At 47.1% G+C, this 26,880-nt stretch overlaps 2 protein-coding genes across 3 annotated transcripts in view; both read left to right on the top strand.

Moving 5' to 3' along the window:
* The first annotated feature begins 4,232 nt into the window (after positions 1-4,232).
* ADAT3 (adenosine deaminase tRNA specific 3) lies at positions 4,233-25,668 on the top strand. The gene is made up of 2 exons (XM_029052440.1): positions 4,233-4,318; positions 24,066-25,668. Exon 2 carries the CDS (start codon positions 24,087-24,089, stop codon positions 25,206-25,208), a length of 1,122 nt encoding a protein of 373 aa, XP_028908273.1. The 5' UTR covers positions 4,233-4,318; positions 24,066-24,086; the 3' UTR covers positions 25,209-25,668.
* SCAMP4 (secretory carrier membrane protein 4) overlaps positions 4,265-26,880 on the top strand; it is a 73,495-nt gene continuing 50,879 nt past the window's right edge. For both annotated transcript variants that reach the window (XM_039910486.1, XM_029052441.2), the window contains exon 1: positions 4,265-4,318. The gene's annotated coding sequence lies outside the window, so the exon portion shown is untranslated. The remainder of the gene's footprint in view (positions 4,319-26,880) is intronic.

Raw genomic sequence — 26,880 nt, 5'->3', positions numbered from 1 at the left:
ATGAATTGCATCCTGTAAACCCAGTAATCCAGAGCAGTCCTCCTCTTCAGGATGAGTCTGGAGGTGGAGCCTTGGGGGTGTGAAGTGGTGCGTCAGGGAGTTGAGCTGGGAAAGGGCCTGCAGGGGACGGGCTCGAAGGCCCAGACCTTGGAGAGTAGGCGTACTAGCTGCACTGAGGCGGGGCAACTTCGTTGTTGCTCCATCACAGTCACTGAGTGGGGTTTCCTGACACCTGGAGGGTTCTAGGAGTTGGGTGGCACTGCAGGGGTTGAGCTAAGAAGTGGCATGGCGCAGTGGCTAGAGCATAGGCCTGGGTGTCAGAAAGTCTGGGTTCTAATCCTGACTCTGCCACTTGTCTGCTCTGTGACTTGGTGCAAGTCACTTCACTTCTCTGTGCTTCAGTTACCTCATCTGTAAAATGAGGATTGAGACTGTGAGCCCCAAGTGGAACAGGGACGGCGTCCAATCTGATTTGCTTGTATCCACCCCCAGCCAGATGTTGCCCTTTCTACAGCCCACCCTGTACACTCCACTCTGCCGCTAACCTCCTCACTGTGCCTCGTTCTTGCCTGTCCCGCCGTTGACCGCTGGCCCACGTCCTACCACTGATCTGGAATGTCCTCCCTCCTCACATGTTCCAAACTAACTCTCTTCCCCTCTTCAAAGCCCTATTGAGAGCTCACCTCCTCCAGGAGGTCTTCCCAGACTGAGCCCTCCCTCCCTTTCCCTCTGCCCCTCCTCCCCTCCCCATTCCCCCTACTCTCTCCCTCTGCTCTACCCCTCCCCAGAGCACTTGTGTATATTTGTACATATTATTACTCTATTTTATTAATGATGTGTATATATCTACAATTCTATCTATTCTGATGGTATTGATGCCTGACTACTTGTTTTGTTTTGCTGTCTCCCCCTTTTAAACTGTGAGCCCATTGTTGGGCAGGGATTGTCTCTATTTGTTGCCGAATTGTACATTCCAAGCACAAGTACAGTGCTTTGCACACAGTAAGCACTCAATAGATACAACTGAAATGAACGAACGACTGGAGCGAGTGGCCCGGGTTAGTAGCAGGGTTGGCCTCATAAAAGTGCTTCCCTGTTTTGCTGGGTGGAGGACACAGTGTGATGATCTCAAAGGGCACAGGCTGTATGATAGAGGTCACCTCCTCCAAGAGGCCGCCCCAGACTGAGCCTCCCATTTTCCCTCTGCTCCCTCTCTCCTCCCCCTCCGCCCTCTGCTCCCTCTCCCTTCCCCCTTTCACCTCCCCTCAGCTAAGCCCCCTTTCTCCCCTTTCCCTCTGCTCCTCCCCCTCTCCCTTCCCCTCCCCTCAGCACTGTGCTCATTTGTATATATTTTTACTACCCTGTTTATTTTATTAATGAGGTGTACATCCCCTTGATTCTATTTATCGTGATTAAGTTGTCTTGTTTTTGTCCGTCTCCCCCAATTAGACTATAAGCCTGTCAATGGGCAGGGATTGTCTCTGTTGCCCAATTGTACATTCCAAGTGCTTAGTACAGTGCTCTGCACCTAGTAAACGCTCAATAAATACTACTGAATGAAATAATGAATATTTTCAGGCCATGTAGGGGAATGGCCACCTGGGCTCTAGTGCTTTAAAACCGTTGGAGAGGAGTTTCTGTTTGAAGCGGAGGTAGGAGGGAGGGATCTGGGAGACAAGTACAGTAACACTGGAGCAAGCAGAAGCAGGATGAAGGGGGGATGGAGTTTCCCTCCCACCCCCAGAAATGCTCTAGGCTTAGGGGAGTGCCAAGTACTTCTGCAAAATGGCACTTGTGGCATCATCACGTGATACTGGGGATGAAGACTGTGAGCCTCACGTGGGACAACCTCATTACCCTGTATCTCCCCCAGCACTTAGAACGGTGCTCTGCACATAGTGAGCGCTTAACAAATACCAACATTATTATTATTATTATACTGTGTGGCTGGCATACAATGTGGCATGAGGTTTTTGGGTTTTTTTAACGGTATTTGTTCAGCACTTACTATGAATCCGGCACAGTATTAAGTTCTGGGGTAGATACAAGGTTGTCAGAGTGCCTGTCCCACATGGGGCTCACGGTCTTAAATCCCATTTTACAGATGAGGTAACCAAGGCACAGAGAAGCAATGTGACTTGCCCAAGGTCACACAACAGACAAGTGGCAGAGCAGGATTTAGAGTTTAGGACTTCCTGACACTAGGGCACGCTACTTCTCAATGCATCTCAAAGTCCGGTATGCCCAAGTGCCAACCCAGGCAGCCCTAGCTGCAGCAGAGGGAAGGTGACCACCGACATTTATGTACATATATGTGACTTCATTTATTTGTATTGATGTTTGCCTTCCCCAATCTAGACTGTGCGCTCACTGTGGGCATGGAATGTCGCTGTTCACTGTTATATTAAACTATCCCAAGCCTTTAGCAAAGTGCTCTGCTCACAGTAAGCGCTCAATTAATATGACTGAATGAATGACGATTAAAATACCAGACAAAAAGGTGTCCAGTTTCAGATCAAAATTGGACAGGGGACAGACCAAATGAAAAATGGCCTGTCTACTGTACACCCGGTTGATCGAGCAGCCTAGTGAGCACTCCTACTGGGGGGAACTTCTGGCAAAATAAAGGGGTGTATGCTGGAAGCCAGACTTAGTGGCAAGAGCACGGGTTAGGGAGTCTGAGGTCGTGGGTTCTAATCCCGGCTTCGCCACTCGTCTGCTTTGTGACCTTGGGCAAGCCACTTAAATTTCCTGTGCCTCAGTTACCTCACCTGTAAAGTGGGGATTAAGACTGGAGCCCCACATGGGACTACCTGATTGCCTTGTAATAATAATAATAATTATGGTATTTAAGCGCTATGTGCACAGCACTGTTCTAAGCACTGGGGTAGATACAGGGTAATCAGATTGTCCCACGTGGGGCTCACATTTTTTAATCCCCATTTTTACAGATGAGGTAACTGAGGCCCAGAGAAGTTATGTGACTTGCCCAAGGTCACACAGCAGACAAGTGGCAGAGTCGGGATTAGAACTCATGACCTCTGATTCCCAAGCCCGTGCTCTTTCCACTAAGCCACGCTGCTTCTGTATCCCAGCGCTTAGAACAGGGCTTGTTACAAAGTAAGCGCTTAACAAACACCGTCATGATTACGTCCCCCTGACACCCTCTTCACTGGCTGCCGTCGAAAAATATATCTGGCCATCTCTAAGAGGATATTCTGGTGACACTGCAAAGGAAAAACAAGTGGACAGAGAATGGGTTAGGGAGGCAAAAGGAGCTGGGTTCCAGTCCCGACTCTGCCACGTCTCTGCTGTGTGACCTTGGGCAAATCACTTAACTTCCCTGGGTCACAGTTTTTACTTCATTTGTAAAATGGAGATGAAGACTGTGGAATGCAGACTGCGTGTCCAAAGGCCATTACCACGTAACTAGTGCCGCACTTAGAAGAGGGCCTGGCAAATACTGCACAGTCCAAGTGCTTAGTTCAGTGCTCTGCACATAGTAAGTGCTCAATAAATATTAATAATGTTATTTGTTAAGCGCTTACTATGTGCAGAGCACTGTTCTAAGCGCTGGGGTAGATACAGGGTAATCAGGTTGTCCCACGTGGTGAGGCTCACACTTAATCCCCATTTTACAGATGAGGTAACTGAGGCTCAGAGAAGTGAAGTGACTTGCCCACAGTCACACAGCAGACAAATGGCAGAGCTGGGAGTCGAACCCATGACCTCTGACTCCGAAGCCCAGGCTCGTTCCACTGAGCCACGCTGCTTCCCCTACTACTAGTGGGATCTATCCCAGCGCTTAGAACGGTGCTAGGCACCTCGTAAGCGCTTCACAAATACCATCGTTATCTTCACAGCAGCGTGAGCCGCCAGAACCGGACGCCCTATCCTCCTAGCAGCCAGCACAATAACTAGGTGCCAAGCACTGTTCTAAGCGCTGGGGTAGATCCAAGGTTACGCAGTGGTCCCCCGTGGGGCTCAGTCTTCATCCCCACGATTAAAATGATGATGCTGAGGGCGCTGCAAATACTACTGAATGAATGAATGAACGAAATACCCTAAAGAACCAAAACGACGAAAATGGGGCCCGCATCAACGCTGAGGAGGTCAATCACGAGGGCGGGGGAACGCCTCGGAGCACCAGGACTTCTGGGAATAGTAGTGCGACGGGAGCTCTTGGAGACGGCTGCTTCCGCTCAGTGAACTACCACTCCCATCCTGCCCCGCGGCTGCGTGGGAGGTGGGTGGGGGAGGCAGAAGACGCTGGAGGCGGCTAACGCGGGGGCAAGGCTGCTGTCCTGGTGGCGTTTAGGTAAGTTGTGGGGCGGGAGGGGGAGATCCGCCTTTTCTTTTCCACATCAAGGGTGGGCGTCAGTCGTTCAGACCCCGGGCGGAGGGAGGATTTGCTGCGGCGGCGGCCTCGTCCTCCTCCCTGTGGCGGCGCGGAAGGAGCCCAGGCGCGATAAGCGTGAGGATCCCTCCGCCTCTCCAGGCCCCGCGCAGCGCCCTCAGCATCATCATCTTAATCGTGGGGATCAAGACTGTGAGCCCCACGGGGGACCACCTCGTAACCTTGGATCTACCCCAGCGCTTAGAACAGTGCTTGGCACCTAGTAAGCGCTTCACAAATGCATTATTATTGTGCTGGCTGCTAGGAGGATAGGGCGTCCAGGCTCACGCTGCTGTGAAGATAATAACGATGGTATTTGTGAAGCGCTTACTAGGTGCCTAGCACCGTTCTAAGCACTGGGATAGATCCAGGGTTTTTAGGTTGTCCCACGTGGGGCTCCCCGTCTTAATCCCCATTTTCCAGATGAGGTCACTGAGGCCCAGAGAATAATAATAACGATGATGGCATTTGTTAAGCGCTTACTATGTGCAAAGCACTGTTCTAAGCGCTAAGGAGGATCAGCGTGGCACAGTGGAAAGAGCATGGGCTTGGGAGTCAGAGGTCATGGGTTTGAATCCCAGCAGTGCCACTTGTCAGCTGTGTGACTGTGGACAAGTCACTTAACTTCTCTGTGCCTCAGTTACGTCATCTGTAAAATGAGGATCAAGACTGTGAGCCTCACGAGGGACAACCTTCTTACCCTGTATCTACCCCAGCGCTTAGAACAGTGCTCTGCACATAGTAAGCGCTTAACAAATACTAACATTATTACTATTATTATTAGAAAGTAATCAGGTTGTCCCACGTCGGGCGTACAGTCTTAATCTCCATTTTCCAGATAAGGTCACTGAGGCCCAGAGAAGTGAAGTGACTGGCCCAAAGTCACACAGCTGACAAGTAGCGGAGCCGGGATTAGAACCCACGACCTCTGACTCCCAAGCCCGGGCTCTTGCCACTAAGCGATTCTAAGCTAGGCAAATGTCGATCTGCAAGGACTCTCAGTTCATCCCGTGGGGGGAGTTTCTGTGTCCTCTTGCTCGTGGATTATCGCGGTAAAATGCAGCCCGCTACCCTTCCCAGTTAGCATACTGGCTATTTGGAGACCCTGCCGAAAGCTGGTCTAGGCTAACAAAATGATTCTACTAAGCTCCAGGATAGCTATTTCCAAAGTTATTCCCTGCTGTTCCAGTAGACTCAGATCCTTGAAGGCAGAAACTGTGTCTTTTACTTCCTTGTTTTTCAAGGGCTAGATACGATGCCTTACTAGAATAGAAACGCTTTTAGATCAAGGGTTATATCTTGCAACTCTCCCAATGCTCTGCCACACAGTCAGGCTAAATACTGTTTGAGATGATGAATGCCCATTATTTTGTAATCCAAATTCTCGAATAAGGAAGAGAAACCCTGGGACAATTATTATTATTGTTATCAACCCATATACAGCATGAATGTGAGGACTGAGGCAGAATTTTCACCTGGACCAGACCCTTGGTCTGCACAGTTGACTGTAAGGTTATCTTCACACATTTATGTGTTTTCTCCTGTCCCCTGCTCAGGACTGCACATAGCCTAAGGTAGCCTGATTGTAGTAATAGTTGTCTGTATCAATCAGTCGTATTTATTGAGTCCTTACTACTCCTAATAATAATGTTGGTATTTGTTAAGTGCTTACTGTGTGCCAAGCACTGTTCTAAGCACTGGGGTAGATACAGGGTAATCAGGTTGTCCCACGTGAGGCTCACAGCCTTAATCCCCATTTTACAGATGAGGTAACTGAGGCACCAAGAAGTTAATTGGCCCAAAGTCACATAGCTGACAGGTTGCGGATCTGGAATTAGAACCCATGACCTCTGACTCCTAAGCCTGTGCTCTTTCCACTGAACCATATTGCTTCTCTGTGTGTAGAGCGCTTGAGAGAGTACAGAATAACAGAGTTGGTAGACACATTCCATGCCCACAATTAGCTTACGGTCTAGGGTGGGGGAAGGTGACGAGGACAACGTAGACGTTAATATAAATAAATGATGGCTATGTACATGAGTGCTATGGGGCTGAGGGTGAGGTGAGTAAAAGGTGCAAATCTAAGTTCACCATGTTGCTCTCAAGAGGAAAGAACTTAAAGCTGGTTTTCAGGAACCAACTGGATTCTAAATCAGAGGACTGCCTCTACGGAGATTGACCCAAGGAAACATTACTGTGCTGGATGAAATGATCAATTATAGTTTAACTACCTTCGAAGTGTGAAAACCCTACAAGAAGGAAAGATAGCAACACTATCTCAAAGGAACAGGTAGCAAGATAAAGTCCTTGTCGGTATAGTAAATGCTATCACAAAAGGGATGTACTCTTCGAGTGCTAAGAAAATACACACAGTTCTGTAAAAGACTGTGTAAATAAGGGACAAATATCCAACAGCATGCATCCACCAGGATTAAACGCCAGTTGTTTCTAGAAAAGTTTCTTTGAATACCTATGGCAGTTGGGTAAAATATTGCAATGCAATTTCTCCTAACATGAAGTTCTTCAAGAACACAGCTCTCACATTGCAGAGCTGACTGTATTTAGGTAGTAAGGTAAATCACAGGAAAATGACGAGGAAACAAGAATTTGTGTTTTTGTAACCCCTGGTGATGATGCTAATGGTGGTATTTAAGTACTTTCCATGTGCCAAGCATTGTTCTAAGCGTTGGGGGAGATACAAGGTTATCAGGTTGTCCCAAGTGGGACTCTCAGTCTTAATCCCCATTTGACAGATGAGGTAACTGAGGCACAGAGAAGTTGTGACTTGCCCAGAGTCACACAGCTGCTAAGTGGCGGAGACGGGATTAGAATCCACGACCTCTGAGTCCCAAGCCCATGCTCTTTCCACTAAGCTTAACCGCTAGTGGACATAATCTCTGTGATCAGTAAGGTTTTCCATTTAACTTTAGGTGACACCCCTCTCTCCTCCCCCCCGCCCCCCAGTAGAAAGCCTAGTCCACTCTGGATCCAGGATCTCAACAGAGAGCCATGGGAATTCTAGTATCCTAATTGCTGTTCTGCTGGTCAGAACACCAGAACTATTTTGGGCTCGGGACCAACAAAAAACCCAGAAGCGTGGAAATGTAGTCTCAGTCCGTAGCCTCTTCATTTTCCAGATTAAGCACTCTGGTTCACTACAGGGATAAAAAAATCAGCAAGACCCAACGTCTCTGATGTTGAAGGGCTCCATAGTGCTGAGGTACATACAGGATGATTGGATTGGACACGGTCCCTGTTCCACACTGGAAGCCCCCAGTCTGAGGGAGGGGGAGAACAAGTATTCGATCCTCATTTTACAGAGGAGGAAACTGAAAGACAAATAAGTGAAATAACTTGCCCTAGGTCGTGCGGTGGCAAGTGGAGCCGGAACTAGAGCACAGATCCCTTGACTCAGTCCTGTGCTCTTTCCATTAGGCAACACTGCCTCCTTAGAGGAGCAAAACACAGAACCCCGGCACCTAGCCTTTCCCACTCTGTTGCAAGCTTTTCAACGTAGAAGAGAGCACCCCCACCGTTAGCCTTCCTGCCTCCCACCATGTTAGCTTTCCCTGCCCCCAGCATGTTCACTCCAGCCACTTCCGTCCCACCCTCGCCATTCATTCGTTCGTTCAATCGTATCTATTGAGTGCTTACTGTGTGCAGAGCACTATACCAGGCGCTTGGAAAGTACAGTTCGGCAACAGATAAAAGTCTAGAAGGAGGGGAGACAGACATCAGTAGAAATAGAATCACAGTCATGTGCCTAAATGCTGTGTGGCTGGGAGAGAGGAAGAGCAAAGGGAGCAAGTCGGCAATGCAGAAGGGAGTGGGAGAGGAGCCCCATCTAGCCACTAGGCAGTGTGGCCCAGTGGCTAGAGCTTGGGCCAGGGAGTCAGAAGGACCTGGGTTCTAATCCCTGCTCTGCCACTTGTCTGCTGTTACCTTGGGCAGGTCACTTAACTTCTCCGTGCTTCAGTTACCTCATCTGTGAAATGGGGATTATGACTAAGATTTGCCTGAAGTTGGAATACAGATGGGAACCAGTGTTCTAAATGAAGGATTGGTTCCAGACCCAAGGTCAGGTGCCCCATTTTGTCCAAGATGACCCAGAATTGTCAACTTAGCCAATCGTAGATGAATAGTGTAACCATGTTTTATATTGGATCCAAGAGGTTCCTCCATGGTAATAAAGCTGACTTTAGCTTCATCCGAAGTAAAAGGGATGTGTGACTTCTCCTTGGTGATTCCAGCTCAAATTCAAGTAGCCTCCTTCACAACACCTCACTCCTCCCCCACTCTCGACTCTCCTTTTCCATCCACCCCAGTGCCACTTAAAATTGCTTCCCATTTGTAATCAATCAATAAATTAATCATGTTTATTAACTGCTTACCACGTGCAGAGCACTGAACTAAGTGTCTGGTAGAATACAATATAACAGAATTGGTAGACACATTCCCTGCCCACAGTGAGTTTACAGTCTTCCCGAGCATTTAGGACAGCACTCTGCACACATTAAGCACTGAATAAATACGACTGCATGATTGAAATACTGGATGTAAATTTAGGAATAGAAGTGCCAATCAGTCAATCGCATTTACGGGTTTATTTTTAATGGTTCTTGTCAAGCACTTGGCGCCAAGCACTGTACTAAGCGTGGAGGAAGAAACGATAGGTTGGACACCATCCCTGTCCCACATCGGGGCTCACAGTCTTTAAAAGTAGGAGAGAGTAGGATTTAGGATTTAATCCCTATTTTCCAGATGAGGAATATGAGGCACCGAGAAGCTGTGATTTGCCCAAGGTCGCACAGCACAAGGGTGGCAGAATCAGGAATAAAACCCATGTCCTCTTGACTCCCAGGCCTGTGCTCTTTACAGTAGGCTATGCACTCAAATGTATTGAGTGCTTACTGTTTGCAGAGTAATAAGCACTTGGGAGGGTCCAGTACAACAGAGTTGGTACACATGTTCCCTGCCCACAACTTACATCCATCCATCCATCTTAACTTGTAATGTCTTAAAAGTTGAGGGCTGTCTGTATAAGGTAAGGGCAAACATTTTATGTTTTCCCTGTTGTTTTTTCTTTTACCTCAGGAAATGATTTGGGGTAGGCAGCAGCCTCTTGGTCTCATAGATGTGAAAAGCCATTTTAAAACTGGGATGTAAGTCGCACTCTGGTAGGGCCAAAGAAGGGCATTTTTGTAACTTTGAATTGGAGACAGTGGAAGCCTTCGTTAACCCTAGACCGGATTTTGTATATGACAAGGGGGAGAGGTGAATTAGTTCAGATGGAAAACCGGAGTACACTTCTGTTTACTTGGCTGTAGTCACTCTCTGTTTATATCTGATAAAAAGGAATGTGCATTTGTTACTTCACTGTACTTTGTAAAAGTGAGATGCTAATCTTAAATTATTATTATTGTTGTAATTGAATAGCAATTCTGCAAAGGAGTGAGGTACGGTAGTTTTTCTCTTAAAGTAGCATTTCCATAAATTCACACTTCTAAGTGGGTTACGTATTGGGCTGTTTAGTATATACATGGATTTTAAGTTTTTCAGCTATAGGCAAATGCAGTGATTTCAGTCACTATATGTGTTGATAATGTTGCTGGTTTATTAAACTCCTGTCCTTACTTTACAAAATGGATATAGCAAAGCAGTGTGGCACAGTGGAAAGAGCACGGGCTTGGGAGTCAGAGGTCATGGGTTCTCATCCTGGCTCTGCCACTTGTCAGCTGTTTGACTGTGGGCAAGTCACTTAACTTCTCTGGGCCTCAGTTACCTCATCTGTAAAATGGGGATGAAGACTGTGAGCCCTACATGGAACAATCTGATTACCTGTATCTACCCCAGCGCTTAGAACAGTGCTCTGCACATAGTAAACGCTTAACAAATACCAACATTATTATTTACAAACAAGAGCTAGTCCTTGAATTTGCTGGTTTTAAACCTCAGTTTAATGGGGATTTTTGCTTGCGTAAATCTCTCCTTATAAATTTCATTTTCTGAATATCCAGCAGGTATAGTAAACACAAAGCAGTAGCTCGTGAACGTTTTCTAAAGACGTGTGGGATGACCGTATTTTTTGTAAAATGGTTAATAAAACTGTGAACCCTTGGTCTATCAAGGGGGCTACTAGATTAAATATACTTTGAGTCCTAAATGTAAACAGGCACACAGACACACTGATAGAGGGAAGTAGACAAGCACACACCCATAGACCCAGGAAACTAGATACACAGACGTGCCCCTCTCTCTCTCTCTCTCTCTCTCTCTCTCTCACTGACCCATGCATGTAGGCCCATTGACCCTCACACCTACACACTCACTGACCCTGGGATGTGACCCACTTAGGCACACAGGGCAAGCAGATGCCCAAGACATGCACATGCACGTGTTTTTATAATTGTTGTTTTTATTAAGTGCTTACTATGCACTTAAGTAATAGTAAGTGCCAAACAAAAGCACTGGGGTGGATACAAGCAAATCAGGTTGGATGCATTCCCTGTCCCACGTGGGGCTCACAGTCTTAATCCCCATTTTACAGGCGAGGTAATGGAGGCACTGAGAAGTGAAGTGACTTGCTCAAGCTGTCACACAGCAGAGATGTGGTGGACCGGGGATTAGAATCTTCTGATTCCCAAGCCCGTACTCTATCTACTACACCATGCTGCTTCTCATGTAGACACATGCATGCCCATCAGAGAAGTAGGGGTGTGCCCCCCCCCCCCCACTCTGAAGGCAGTCTTCACTGCCTCCGGTCTCACCTCTCTCTTGTCCACATTTCACTTGTCTGCCCAGGTCATTTTTTCAATCAATAGTATTTGAGTGCTTACTCTGCAGGATGTTTTACTAACAACTAGACAGGGAAGAAGAGAGACGGGATCCCTGCTCTCACAAAGCTGACAATTGTGCTGGTGAGACAGATGCTGAAATAAATTACGGATAGGAGGAAGCAACTAAGTATAAAGATCAGTGCTAGGGGTGGGAGGGTTGGGATGAATAAGTGCTTAGCGGGTAGAGACTCAAATGCTTAGGTGACATTGAGGAGGTGGTAGTATGGGGGAGTTGGAGGAGATGTGATTTCAGAAGGACTTTTAAGATGGGGAGAGTAGCGGTCTGCTGAATGTGAAGGCAGAGCTGGTTCCAGGCAGGAGAGAGGGCCTTTTGCAAGAGGTCGATACCAAGGAAGCCAAAGGCAAGGCACAGGTTAGAGGATGAAAGTCTCTGGGCTGGGTTGTAGTGGGAGAGGAATGAGGATCAATAGAGGGAAGAGAGCTAGCTGGTTGAGTACCTTAAAGCTGATGGTTAGGTGTTACTGTTTGAGGTGGAAAGGGATGGGCCATCATTAGAGAATTTTGAGAAGTATCATTAATGATATTTATTGAGTGCTTACTGTGAAGTGAGGAGACATGAGACATGCCGAGTGATGTTTATGAAAAATAAGGGCAGCAGAGAGAAGTGTGAACTAGAGGAGAGATGCAGGAGACTGATGCAATAGTTGAGTTGGAATTTGAAGAGTTCTTGGACCAGCATGGTGGCAGTTTGGATGGAGCAGAAGGGGAGGATTCTGGAGATGTGAAGGAAAAAACAAAAAAACTGACGGGATTTGGTGACTGGTTGAATATGCGGGTTGACAGAGAGGATATGTCCAACCTGATTATCCTGTACCTACCCCAGTGGGCAGTACAGTGCCTGGTGCATAGTGAGCGCTTAACAAATACCATATTTAAAAAAAAAAATCAAGGGTAATGCTGAGGTTGCAGTCTTGTGAGGCAGGGAGAATGGTTGCTTCAGTAGTGATGGGAAAGTCAGGGAGAGGAAAAGAGCTTGGGAGGGAAGATGAGGAGTTCTGTATTGGATATGTTAAGTTTGGGGTGTTGGTGGGACATCCAAATAGAGATGTCCTGTAAGCGGGAAGAAATGCCAGATGGTGGAGAAGGAGAGAGGTCAGAACTGGTGTGGTAGATTTGGGAATCATCCACATAGAGGTGGTAGTTGAAGATGGGGGAGTGAATGAATTCCCTGAAGGAGTGGGTGTAGAGGGAGAATAGAAGGGGCCCCAGAACAGAGCCTTGGTGTCTGTAGGGATTGTGAGTCAGAGGAGGAGCTAGCAAAAGAGAGCAGAAAGAAACGGCCAGGGAGGTAGGAGGAGAACCAGGAGAGGATGGTATCAGAGAAACTAAGGTTTGATACTGTTTTCAGGAGAGGAAAGTGGTCTACTGTATCATAGGCTGCTGAGAGTTCAAGGAGAATTAGTAGAGACCGTTAGATTTTGCAGGGAGGAGGTCATTGGTGACTTTGGAGAGAGGAGTTGCAGTGAAGTGGAGGCAGTGGCAGCCAGGTGCCAGGGGGTCAAGAAGGGAGTTGGTGGGAATGATGTGGAGGCAATGGGAGAAAAGTAATCACTCAAGGAATTTGGACAGGCATGGTCGGAGCAAGATGGGCTAATTAAGCAGGAGGGAGGAGTGGGGACAAAGGAGGGTTTTTTTTAGGATAGGAGAGAGGTGGGCATGTTTGAAAGCAGAGAGAACGGAGGCATTGGAGAGTGGACGATTAAAGATGGCAGTCGGGAGGAAGAAGGACAGGTGCAAGTGTTAGGGTTCAAAGGGATGGGATCGGAGGCACAGATGGAGGGGATGGAGTTAAGAAGAAGGTGGAGAGGTTTTTTTTTGAGAGATAGCTGGGGAAAAATGAGAGAGTGGATGGTGGAGTAGGAAGGGACTGGAGAGGTGAGTGAGATTTTAGAGAGCTCACATTTGGTTTCAGTTTTATCAGTGAAGTACATTTCAAGGTCGTTGTGAGCAAAAGATGTAGGGGGTAGAGGTACGGGGGTTTAAAGAGCGAGTTAAGTCAGGAATAGTTAATGTAGGTAATGGGCAGGGAGTCAGTAAGGGAGGAGGAAAGGAGCAGGTAGATCTATAGTGGGCTAGGTTGCATTTGTGATGGATGAGAGTGACCTGATGCCTAGTTTTTGCCAACGTTATTCTGTGGCCTGAACAGGAGTGGAGGAAGCATTCCCAAGCGCTTAGTACACCAGAAGGTGTACTTAGAACCCAGAAGGTCATGGGTTCTAATCCTGGCTCTGCCACTTGTCTGCTGTGTGACCTTGGGCAAGTCACTACACTTCTCTGTGCCTTGGTTACCTCATCTTTAAAATGGGGATTGAGACTGTGAGCCCCATATGGGACAGTGACTCTGTCCAACTGGATTTGCTTGTATCCACCCCAGCGCGTAGTACCGTGCCTGGCACATAATAAGCACTTAATAAATATCATCACTATTATTATTATTACAGTGCTCTGCGCACTATACGCGCTTAATAAATACGATTGATCTGGGATGCAGGTTTTTGGTGGGAAATCAATGGAGAGACATTTGAGTTTAGTAGAGAGGGCAGAATTGAGCCCGGGAATTTAGTGTATCAGGAGAAGGGAGGTTGGGTAGGGGAGTCCAAATGCATGATGGCATGGGATAGGTGGATGGAGGCCGGTGTCAGGAGGTTGAAGGTGTCTGGGAGACAGGCCAGTTCTGTGGCTGGTGGGTGGGGAGAGAATGTAGATGAGGTTGTGATCAGAGAGTATTTGGTCAGGTTTAGAGATTGCACAGTGATTGGAGATAAGATCAAGTGTGTGTACAAGTTTTTGAATGGGCGAGGAGCAGGAAGTCAGCAGAGTTGAGACGTTAGAGGAAGCGAATGGCTGAGAGGGAATATTGAAGTCCCTGAGAAGCAGGGTAGGGACAGAGAAGGAGAGGGAGTGTGAGTGAAGCAACAGAGTGGTTTCAGAAAGTTGGAGGTGGGTGTTGGGGGACAGGAGATGATGGTGATCAGTAATTGGAGTGAATGGCATTTTTCTGCGTTTTTTTTGGCATTTTTCTGCGGTGTCTAATTGCAGTGTCTGAAGTTCCTTTCTGATGGCTGTGAAGGACACTCCCAGCTGTTGTGCAAATGAGAAACGGTTCACTCAATCTTCTACTACATCCCAGTCGATTCATTGTATGTATTGAGCGCTTAGCATTTTGCAGAGCACTGCAGTGAACGCTTGGGAGAGTACAATAGAACAATTGGTGGACACGTTTCTTGCCCACAATGAGCTTACAGTCTAGAAGGGGAGACAGACATTAATATAAATAAATTAGTTATGGATATGTCCATAAGTACTATGGGGCTAAGGGAGGGATGCATAAAGGGTACAAATTCAAGTGCATGGGTGATGCAGAAGGTAGTGACAGAAGAGGAAATGAGGGTTTAGCCTAGGAAGGCCTCTGGAAGGAGATCTGCTTTTAATAATCCTTAGAAGGTGAGGAGAATGATTGTTGGATATAAAGAGGGAGGGAGTTCCATGCCAGAGGGTGACGGTTGTGAGATAGACAAAATCAACGTTCAGTGAGTAGGTTGGCTTTAAAGTAGCAAGTTGTGAACTGGATGGTAGGAGGGGGCAAGGTGACTGAAGGCTTTAAAGCCTATGGTAAGGAGTTGCTGTTTGATGTGGAGGTGGATGGGCAACCACTGGAGGTTCTTGAGGAGTGAGGAAACATCGACTGAATGGTTTTGTAGAAAAATGATCTGAGCAGCAGAGTGAAGTATAGGCTGAACTGGGGAGAGACGGGAGGCTGATGCAGTAATCAAGGTGGAATAGGATGAGTGCTGGGATTCATGTGGTTCCAGATTGGTTGGAGAGAAAAGGACAAATTTTAGTGGTTAAGAAGTTTGAATTCACAGGATTTGGTGACAGATTGAATATTCAGTCATATTTATGGAGTGCTTATTGTGTGCAGAGCATTGAACTAAGCACTGGGAAGAGTCCAGTACAACAGTAAACAGACACACCCATTGACCACAACAAGCTTAAAGTGTAGGGGGGTGGGGACAGACATTAATGTAAATAAATTACAGATACATATGTAAGTGCTGTGGGGCTGGGAGGGGGGGAGAACAAAGGGAGCAAGTCAGGGCAACGCAGAAGGGAGTGGGAGAAGAGGAAAGGGGGGTTTAGTCAGGGAAAGCATCTTGGAGGAGATGTGCCTTCAATAAGGCTTTGAAGCGGGGGAGAGTAACTGTTGGATTTGAGGAGGGAGGACCTTCCAGGACAGAGGCAGGACGTGGACTAGAGGTCGGTAGTGAGATAGACGAGATTGAGGCACAGTGAGAAGGTTAGCATTCGAGGAGCAAAGTGGGTGGACTGGGTTGTAGTAATAATAATAATAATATTGGTATTTGTTAAGCGCTTATTATGTGCAGAGCACTGTTCTAAGCGCTGGGGTGGATACGGGGTGATCGGGTTGTCCCACATGAGGCTCACAGTCTTAATCCCCATTTGACAGATGAGGGAACTGAGGCACAGTCAGGGTGACGCAGAAGGGAAAGGAGTTCTTAGTCGGGGAAGGCCTCTTGGAGGAGGTGTGCCTTCAGTAAGACTTTGAAGGTGGGGAGAGTCATTATCTGTTGATTATCTGCTGCATAGCAGCATGGCTCAGTGGAAAGAGCCCGGGTTTGGGAGTCAGAGGTCATGGGTTCTAATCCCGGTTCCGCCACTTGTAAGCTGTGTGACTTTGGGCAAAGTCACTTAACTTCTCTGTGCCTCAGTTACCTCATCTGTAAAATGGGGATTAAAAACTGTGAGCCCTACGTGAACAACCTGATTACCTTGTATCTCCCCAGCGCTTAGAACAGTGCTTTGCACATAGTAAGCGCTTAACAAGTACCATCATCATCAACAGTGCTTGGCACATAGTAAGCGCTTAACAAATACCATCATCATCGTCATCATCCTTGGCTACTGTGTCTCATTCAATCCATCATTAAACCCTGTTGGTTCCACCTTCAGAACCTTGTGAAAATCCTCCTCTTCCTCTCCATCCAAACCGCTACTATGTTAATCGAAGCATTTATCCTCTCCCTCCTTGATTTCTGTATCAGCCTCCTTGCTGACCTCCCTGCCTCCTGTCTCTCCTCACTCCAGTACACACTTCACCTCTGCCCAGATTATTTTTCTACAAAAACATTCAGGGCATGTTTCCCCATTCAAGAACCTCCGGTGGTTGCCCATCCACCTCTGCATCACACAAACTCCTCACCATCAGCTTTAAAATCACTCAATCACCTCAACCGCTCCTAACTCACCTCACTATTCTCCTACTACAACCTAGCCCACACACTTCACTCCTCTGGTGCTGACCTCCTCACTGTACCTCGATCTTGTCTATTTTGCCGCCTACCTATTTCCTTATGCTCCACCTCTGGCCTGGAATGTCCTCCCTGTTCATTCATTCATTCATTGAGTGCTTACCATGTGCAGAGCACTGAACTAAGTGCTTGGAAGATGCAACTCAGCAATAAAGAGGGACAATCCCTGCCCACACCGGGTTTACAGTCTAGAGCGGGGGAGATAGACATCCAACAGATAATAATGTTGGTATTTTTTTAAGCGCTTACTATGTGCAGACCACTGTTCTAAGCGCTGGGGTAGATACAGGGTAATCAGGTTGTCCCACGTGAGGCTCACAGTCTTCATCCCCATTTTGCAGATGAGGTAAATGAGGCACAGAGAAGTTAAGTGACTTGCCCACAGTCACACAGCTGGCAAGTGGCATATCCGGGATTCGAACCCATGACCTCTGACTCCCAAACCCGGGCTCTTTCCACTGAGCCATGCTGCTATGCAGCAGATAATCAACAGATAATGACTCTCCCCACCTTCAAAGTCTTATTGAAGGCACACTTCCTCCAAGGGGCCTTCCCGGACTAAGAACTCCTTTCCCTTCTGTGTCACCCTGACTTGCTCCCTTTATTCAGCCCTCCCTAGTCCGCCCCCAAGTCTGTAAACTTGTTGTAGGCAGTGTCTGCTATATTCTCTCAAGTATTTAGTAGAATGTTCTGCATAAAGTAAGTGATAAATAAATACAATCAACTGACTGACAACTCCCTGACTGCTCTGAACCTATTTAGCCCTGGGTATGTCTGCAACTCCTCCCTCCTGGGCTCATGCAGCCTGTGTCCCCACTGCCCCAGGCCTGTAGGCGTTCGTGGGAGCAGTGTATTTGGATACCTTCACTCTTACCATTTTGGGTGACTTTTTCAGCCACTTTTGGCATCAACGCCCAGTTAAAGTCCCAGGGTCCTAGTGTTCTCAGTTTATTTACAGCTATGGTAGGAACTTTCGGGGAGGGGGGGGGCCTGTTAACGTGCCCCAAGGTTGTCATGGCACCATCCCATGACTTTCATATTTTGAACCCCCGGAAGTCACAAGAAGCATTCAGGGTTTGGCTAGCCATTCTTGTCCTTTAAGGGCTGATTATTGAAGCTTGAAGGAATGCAAAACACCCACTCACCCCTTGTGAAAACAACCTAATTTTGTGTGTTCCACAGAGCCACACTCTGACCGTACACCAATTACTGGTATTAACTCAGTCAGGGATTTTAGCGCTCAATAAATACGACTGCAACAGATCATAATCCAAATCCAGGAATAACATCTTTAATCTAGAATGTATTCCAAACTTCAGTTCAGGGGTAGTTGCCTCCACAATGAAACATAATGCTATACTTCTCTCAGCAGCTCTTCAGTGGGCACACCATTCACAAGATCCTATTTGGTCATTCACCCTGTTGACGCTCAGCTCTCGATTAAGCAGTAGTCAACTCTAACTCTCTCCTGGACCCCCTCCAATCTGGCTTCCGTCCCCTCCACTCTACCGAGACTGCTCTCTCAAAGGTCACCCATGACCTCCTTCTTGCCAAATACAATGGCTCCTACTCTATCCTAATCCTTCTCGACCTCTCAGCTGCCTTTGACGCTGTCGACCATCCCCTTCTCCTCCACACCTTATCTCACCTTGGCTTCACGGACTCCTTCCTCTCCTGGTTCTCCTCTTCTCTCTCTGGCCATTCCTTCTCAGTCTCCTTCGCGGGGTCCTCCTCCCCCTCCCATCCACTAACTGTAGGGGTTCCTCAAGGGTCAGTTCTTGGCCCTCTTCTGTTCTCCATCTATACTCATTCCCTTGGTGAACTCATTCGCTCGCATGGCTTCAATGATCAACTCTATGCAGATGACACCCAAATCTACATCTCCTCCCCTGTTCTCTCCTCCTCCCTTCAGGCTCCTATCTCCTCCTGCCTCCAGGATGTCTCTACTGGGATGTCCGCCCGCCACCTAAAACTCAACATGTCCAAAACTGAGCTCCTTATCTTCCCTCCCAAACCCTGTCCTCTTCCTGACTTCCCTGTCACTCTGGATGGCACGACCATCCTTCCCGTCTCACAGACCCAAAACCTTGGTGTCATCCTTGACTCAGGTCTATCATTCACCCCACAGATCCAATCAGTCACCAAGGCCTGCCGGTCTTACCTTTACATTATCGCCAAGATCCGCCCTTTCCTATCCATCCCAACAGCTATTGTGCTGGTACAGGCTCTCATAATATCCTGGCTGGATTATTGTGTCAGCCTTCTCTCTGATCTCCCTTCCTCCTGTCTCTCCCCACTCCAGTCTATTCTTCATTCCGCTGCCCGGATCATCTTCCTACAGAAATGCTCTGGGCATGTCACTCCCCTCCTTAAAAACCTCCAGAGGTTGCCTATCAACCTCCGCATGAAACAAAACCTCCTCACTCTTGGCTTCAAGGCTCTCCATCACCTTGCCCCCTCCTACCTCACCTCTCTTCTTTCTACTGCCCACCCTGTACGCTCTGCTCCTCTGCCGCTCACCTCCTCACTGTCCCCCATTCACTCCTATCCCGCCAAACTCTGGCCCATGTCCTACCGCTGTCCTGGAATGCCCTCCTCATCTCCACCAAACTAACTATTGTTCCCTCTTCAAAGCCCTACTGAGAGCTCACCTCCTCCAAGAAGCCTTCCCAGACTGAGCTACCCCTTTTCTCTCTGCTCCCTCTGCTCCCCCTCCGCCCTCTGCTCCTCCCCCTAGCACTGTGCTCATTTACATATTTTTTTTTATTACCCTATTTATTTTAATGAGGATTACATCCCCTTGATTCTATTTATGGTGATAATGTTGTCTTGTTTTTATTTCGTTCTGTTTTGCTCTGCCGTCTGTCTTCCCCGATTGGACTGTGAGCCCATCATTGGGCAGGGATTGTCTCTATCTGTTGCCGAATTGTACATTCCAAGCACTTAGTACAGTGCTCTGCACATAGTAAGCACTCAATAAATACTATTGAATGAACATTTATAGTCAATCAATACATGAATGCATGGAAGCAGCATGTCTAATGGAAACAGCATGGGCCTCCTATCTTCGCTCTGCCAAAACTGCTCTCAAATGTCATCAATAATTTTCTCCTTTCAAAATCCAGTCACTTCTGTTCCATCTTAATCCTCCTTGACTTCTCAGCGGCCTTTGACACCTTGGACCACCCCCTTCTCCTGGAAACATTATCCAACCTTGGTTTCATTGACACCGTCCTCTCCTGGTCCACCTCCTATCTCTCTGGCAGCTCATTCTCAGTCTCTCTTGTGGGCTCCTGTCTCCCACCCCCTGTGGGAGTCCCTCAAGACTCAGTTCTGGGTCCCCTTCTATTCTCTATCTATACCCACTCCCTTGGAGAACTTATTCGCTCCCATGGCTTCAACTACCATCTCTATGCAGATGATTCCCAAACCTACATCTCCAGGCCTGATCTCTCTCCTTCTCTTTCTCTTCTTCTCTGCAGTTTCGTATTTCCTCCTGCTGCCAGGACATCTCTATCTGGATGTCCCGCCAACAGCTCAAACTTAACATGTCCAAAGAAGAACTCCTCATCTTGCCACCCAAACCCTGTCCTCTCCCACTGACTTTCCCATCAGTGGAGATGGCACCACCATCCTTCCTGTCTCACAAGCCCGTAACCGTGGCGTCAACTCATCTCTCTCATTCAAACCATATATTTAATCCATCACTAAATCCTGTGGGTCCCACCTTCAAAACATCGCTAAAATCCGCCTTCTCCATCCAAACTGCTACCTCATTAATACATCCTATCCCGCCTGGATTACTGCATCAGCCTCCTTGCTGATCTCCCGGCCTCCTGTCTCTCCCCACTCCAGTCCCCACTTCACTCTGCTGCCTGGATCATTTTTCGACAAAAACGTTCAGGTCATGTTTCTCCACTCAAGAACCTCCAGTGGTTGCCCATCTACCTCTGCATCACACAAACTCCTTACCATCAGCTTTAAATCAAATCAATCACCTTGCCCCCCCCCACCTCACCTCGCTACTTTCACAAGCCCCGAAGCACTGCTGGCAGAAATCTAGATAGCAGGCCAATTTCATCTACTTCAAGTTTATCCTTACGGGCTTTAATTCTGCCCGGCAAAATTATTTCTCCATGCCCAACTGCCTTTGCCAGTTGTTCCAAAGGTTTATCTCCCTCCTCAAACCCTGCCCCCGCCACCCCCCACGTCTCCATCTCTTGTCCCTAATGATCTGGCCACCTACTTTATTGAGAAAATGGACTCTATCAGCTGTGAGCTCCCTAAAATCTCCCATCCCGCCTCTCTTTCAATTCTCTCATCTGTCTCAAGAGATCTCCTGCCTTTTCTCAAAATTCATGCCCTCCACCTGAGCATCTAACCTCAACCCTTCGCACCTTATCAATACACGTGCCCCTCCCTAACTGCCATCTTCAACAGTTCTCTCTCCAATGACTTTTTCTCCCACTACTTTCAAACATGCCCATGTCTCCCCATCCTAAAAAAAAAAAAAAAAACCCTCCTTTGACTCCACAGCTCTCTCCCATTATCACCCACTTCCATCCTACCACTCTTCTCCAAACTCCTCAAGAGAGCTGTCTACACCTGCTGTCTCAAGTTCCTCTCCAATTCTCTCATTGACCCTCTCCAATTTGACTTCCATTCCCATCACGCCACAAAAACTGCTTTTTCAAAGGCCACTAATGACCTCCTCCTTGCCAAATCCAACGGTTTAAACTTCATTCTAATCCTCCTCGACCTCTCAGCTGCCTTTGACACTGTAGTCCACCCCCTTCTCCTGAAAACATCATCAACCTCGGCCTCACTGACACTGTCCTCTCCTGGCTCATCTATCTTTTTCACTCCATTCATTTCATCTTATGTACTGAATGCTTACTGTGTGCAGATCACTGTACTAAGTGCTTGAAAAAACACAACAATAAGCACATTCCCTGCTTACAGTCTAGAGAGGGGAGACATTAATACAAATAAACTACAGGAATGCAGATAAGTGCTGTGGGGCTGGGAAGGGGGAAGAACAAAGAGCAAGTGAGGGTGACGCAGACGGGAGTGGGAGAAGAGGAAAGGGGGGGCCTAGTCTGGGAAGGTCTCTTGGAGGGGATGTGCCTTCAATAAGGCTTTGAAGCGGGGGAGAGTAATTGTCAGATTTGAGGAGGGAAGGTGTTCCAGGCCAGAGGCAGGATGTGGGCCGGAGGTCACCAGCAGGGGTTGGTAGTGAGAAAGGTGAGATCTAGGTACAGTGAGGTTAGCACTGCGTTGGAGGAGACTAGTGAGGTGAGGTAGGAGGGGGCAAGGTGGTGGAGTGCTTTAAAGCCAATGGTGTGGCGTTTTTGGTTGAGGCAGAGGTGGACGGGCAACCACTGGAGTTTTCTGAGGAGTGGGGTGACGTGTCCTGAACATTTTTGTAGAAAAATGATCTGGGCAGCAGAGTGAAGTATGGACTGGAGTAGAGAGAGGCAAGAGGATGGGAGGTCAGCAAGGAGGCTGATGCAGTAATCCAAGCTGGATAGGATGAGTGACTGTATTAACGTGGTAGTAGTTTCGATGGAGAGGAAAGGGCAGATTTTAGCAATGTTGTGAAGGTGGGACCGACAGGATTTAGTGACAGATTGAATACATGGGTTGAACAAAAGAGGGGAGTTCAGGATAACGCCAAGGTTATGGGCTTGTGAGACAGGAAGGATGGTGGTGCCATCTATTAGGAGCGATCCCCCACCCCCACCTCCCCCCCATGGCAAGAAACCCAATCTCAGATCCTGCTTCCACCAGCCCACTTCTTGCCCTGGGGGGCAACTAGTGTCTTTATCCCCACAGTCACTCCTCCTTGGGGCTAGTGGAAGTGTCTTGCTCTGGATTATTTTTCAGTCCTGGTAGTAAGACTGCTCCTAAAGAGAAGTGGAGGCCACCTTCTTTGGTAAGTTGAAGTAGCGGGTATGTAATTAGCTTAATACAAATAACTGTCTTCTGTATTTCCTGTGCCTTTAAAGATAAGACATTCAGCATGGCCTAGTGGGAAGAGCACAGGTGTGTGAGTCAGAGGACCTGGGTTCTAATCCCCGCTCTGCCACTTGTCTGCTGTTGTCACTTTGGGCAAGTCACTTAATTCCTCTGTGCCTCAGTTAACTCTTCTGTAAAATGGGGATTCAGACTGTGAGCCCTATGTTAGACAGGGACTGTGTTCAACCTGATTATCTTGTATCTGTACCAGCATTTAGTATAGTACCTTGAAAATAAGCGCTTAACAAATACCATTGTTATTATTATCCAAACAAAACAATTAATCAAACAATGGTATTTATCGAGAACTTGCTGTGTACAGCGTATGGTACTAAATGCTTAGGTGAGTACAGCGTAATATTGTTGGTAAATGTGATCCCTGCCCACAAGAAGCTTAACAGTCTTAGATGTTTAGATCTGTATTGATTTACTATAGCAGTTCTGGAAAAATAAAGCAAGGGAGTTGATGGATGAGGGGATGCCGGAGAAAGTAATGCTGATTTTAAGACTCAGATTTTTTTTTTTTTGGTAACTTGCAAATGTTTTCCAAGTAGCTTGCGACTTTGAGATATTTTCAGCTAACTTCTTTTTAATACATATTCTTCCTAAGTGATTGTGAATTCGTCCCATGAGGTTATTTTCTTTACGTTTGGGTCTATGCATATGTGTATTATCCAAGAAAAGTACCAAGAAGAATCTCTTTGCAAACTGAATGTGACTGGATGTGTAATTGCCAAGAAATAAGGAGGAGAAAGGAAAAGTTGCAGTTTTCACCCTTAGAAGTAGCCCCTTTTACCTGTAGTTTACTTGGACTGGATCCTAATGATGTCAGCATTTCTGTAGAGAAAGGAGGTGTTTGGTTAGATCAGGCTCCCTAGTTCTCTGGCACCACTACCCTTTTCATGAGTACAGTAGGTAACTGAGAAAACATCAAAGCAGGAGACACTTTTATATAGTGTGCTTAGTGATGGTTAAAGATTCTTGGCTCCGTGGCCTAACCTTAAGGAATAAAAGTATAATTTATATCTAGGACAGAATTAATATGAGATGGGAAAAGCATAGGATGAATTTCATAAAATAGTGTTAAGGTAGTTCTGTATTTGGCAAACCTAATTCAAAGAGAAAGAGGGAGAGGTAGTTTGTCAGATAAAGGAAGGCATAATAACAATGAGGCTTTGAGATGTACGAAGTATCAAATTGAAATGTATGTATCACAGGTGCAAAACAGCAGTAGGGTGTCTGCAATTGAATATAGGGTCTATCCCTTGAGCAGTTCAGCTATTAAAAATGCCACTTTGCATAATGAGCACAGATCTCTGTGAAGTCACGTTGGAAGCTATCAAACCTTGGAATGAAGGTAGCTTCGTGGAATCGTTTGGTTTGGGGGCTGAGGCCTTTATGGGCTAACTGCTATCCCCCTCCAATTGATAGACGTTGCTCTCCTCCGATCTCTATTTCCTACAGTCTTCCTGGTCCACTGTCACAATGAAGAAGATGGAGCAGGTCCAGTGTCCAGTAGACCAGCATGGTGAAGGGAACCTTGTTCCAGACCCAGAGCTTAGTTCTTGGGAAGCCCTCCCAGTGCTTCCAGATCACCAGACTCAAGGAGTTGAACTGGTTTGGGCCTATGCGATTCCTGTCCTGGACAAGAAGAAAACATCCCGGCTGGTGAAAGAGGTGTCTGCAGTCTACCCCCTGGTGGGCCAGGGACATCTCAAGAGGGTCCGAACCTGTCCTGATAAGACCAGTCCTCACGCACTGGAAATCTTGCTCTGTCTAGCAAGCCCGGGAAGAGACACGGTAGAAGGTGTACGGTCCCTTTCTGAGCTCCTCCCTGATGGACAGGTAGACCGGTGTGACTTAGGAGAACCGTATCTTGTGCATGTGCCAGCTCATCCACCCTTGACTAGAGCCCAGTTTGAAGAAGCGAAACGCCACTGGCCTACAGCCTTCCATGAAAACAAACACATTTCCAGTGCCCTCCAAGGCCTCCTTTTCTCAAAGGAAGATAAAGCCAAGATGCAGACGTACATGGAGAAGGCCATCCACACAGCCCGGCAAGGGGCAGAAAAGGGGATGAAAGCTGTTGGGGCTGTAGTCGTTGACCCAGCCACAGAAGACGTGTTGGCCGTAGGCCACGACTGTAGCAGCGCCTCAAATCCGTTACTTCATGCCACTATGGTTTGCATAGATCTGGTTGCCCAAAGACAAGGCAGAGGCGCATATAGTTTTAACGCTTTTCCTGCCTGTACCATTTCACCGTCAGGGGACCGAGCCATTCCCTCAGCTTCAAAAAGCATTCAGCCGGGAGTCATGAGGAAGTTTGAATCTAGGCGAGATGGCCTGCCCTATATTTGTACTGGCTATGATCTGTATGTCACCAGCGAACCTTGCGTCATGTGTGCCATGGCGTTACTGCATTCCAGGATCCAGAGAGTCTTTTACGGGGCATCGTCACCTGACGGGGCATTGGGCACCAGATACAAGATCCATTCCAAGGAGGACCTCAACCATCATTTTGAAGTGTTCAGAGGCATCTTGGAGACTGAGTGCTGCAGTTTGGACCAAAAAAAGCAAGGACAGCAGTGTGGCTCCTCACAGCTCTGATCTCATTTCCTTCTCCTGTAGCCATGCCGTCCTCTGAGTTGGTCCAGACTTTTTCTTTTCATTTTGGGGAGAGTATCTTTCCCATGGGTGTTCCCACATAGAACATTATCTCTCCTGATGCTAGAAAATCACGTACCAATCAGTCCCTCTGTAGCTTCTTGGTGAACGTAAAACAAAAAAATCACTCAACAACATTACTTGTGTCAGTTTGCAGTTGGTTTGTTGCCCATGCCCCAGATCTTAATGACTGAATGAACAGGATTGAAATTTAAAGAGTTGGCATCTTTTTGGGGGGCAAGGGGTGGAACTTCCTTCTCAGATCGCCCGGTGAAGCAGCGAGTCCACTGTTCTCTAATCTCTAAATCCTCATGCAACTGTTTACAATCTCTGTGATGTTTTGGCTATTGTCCTTGTGAATCACCTTCAAACTTTGAAATGCTAAAATAAAAATAGCTCAAAACTTTGGGTCTCAGTTTATTATCAAGTACCGGTTGCAAGGAATTGATACAGGAGTTCATTTGGGCATTAAGAAAGGAGGCTTGGATGAGCATTTGGGATTTGGCTTCAGATTTATTTGGCTTTAGTTTTTCCCAAATATGACTACAGTGAGAGTGATGGAGTCTTCTGTCGATAATGATAGATGAACCTTGGTCCTGAGGTTTCAGAACCGAGAACCTGAATAAAGAAGTTGTGGGAAGCAGCATGGCCTAGGGTAAAGAGAAACAGTATGGCCCAGTGGAAAGAGCCCGGCTTGGGAGTCAGAGGTCATGGGTTCTAATCCTTGTTCTGCTACTTGTCAGCTATATGACTTGGGGCAAGTCACTTAACTTCTCTGGGCCTCAGTTACCTCATCTGTAAAATGGGGATTAAGACTGTGAGCCCCATGTGGGACAACCTAATTACCTTGTATTCCTCCCCCAGCGCTTAGAACAGTGCTTGGCACATAGTAAGCGCTTAAATGCCATCATTATTATTATTAAAAAACCCAAGCCTAGAAGTCAGGGGACCTGCGTCCCAATCCTGGCTCCTCCACTTGCCTACGGCGATCTTGGACAAGTCACTTAACTTCTGAGCCTCGGTTTCCTCATCTGTAAAATGGGGATTAAGTACCTGTCCTTCTTCAGATGCTGTGAGCTGCATGTAGAACAGGGCACGGGCCTGACCTGATTATCTTTTATCTACCATAGTGCTTAATACAGGACTTGGCACATAATCAATCAATGGTATTTGTTGAGCACTTTCTGTTTGCAGAGCACTGTACTAAGCACTTGGGAGAGTGCAGTACAGCAGAATTGGTGGACATGTTCCATGCCCACAAAGAGTGTAGGGTCTTGAGGGAGTGATGGACATTAAAATAGTAAATGTGTAAATTCCACAATTGTTAAGGAATTGATTAGCGTGCTGGTGGTTGACCCAGCACCATTTATTTTTCTCTTCCCTCCTGGTTGTGTATTTGCTGGTGCACGGAATGCAATAAGCAAGTAGGCGAGTAGGGGTATAGCACATTGTGAATTAAATGTCAAGATTATTCTTTTTTTATGTACAGAACCCATTTACTAGCAGAATGCCAATGCTATGCTGTGGCACCATGACCCTGGAGGCAGTTTCCTTAGTGATAGTAATGTTGTACTCTCCCAAGTGCTCTGCATGGAAGTAAGTGTTCAATAAACAT

Source organism: Ornithorhynchus anatinus, chromosome X2 (genome assembly GCF_004115215.2).
Source record: "Ornithorhynchus anatinus isolate Pmale09 chromosome X2, mOrnAna1.pri.v4, whole genome shotgun sequence".
NCBI classification, from domain to species: Eukaryota; Metazoa; Chordata; class Mammalia; order Monotremata; family Ornithorhynchidae; genus Ornithorhynchus; species Ornithorhynchus anatinus.
The sequence above is the reverse complement of the archived record's forward strand: the minus strand, read 5'-3'. Positions and strand labels throughout refer to the sequence as shown.

What these genes read in the sequence shown, in the direction of transcription:
- ADAT3 (XM_029052440.1), top strand. Translation starts at nt 24,087, where the DNA reads ATGAAGAAGATGGAGCAGGTCCAGTGTCCAGTAGACCAGCATGGTGAA.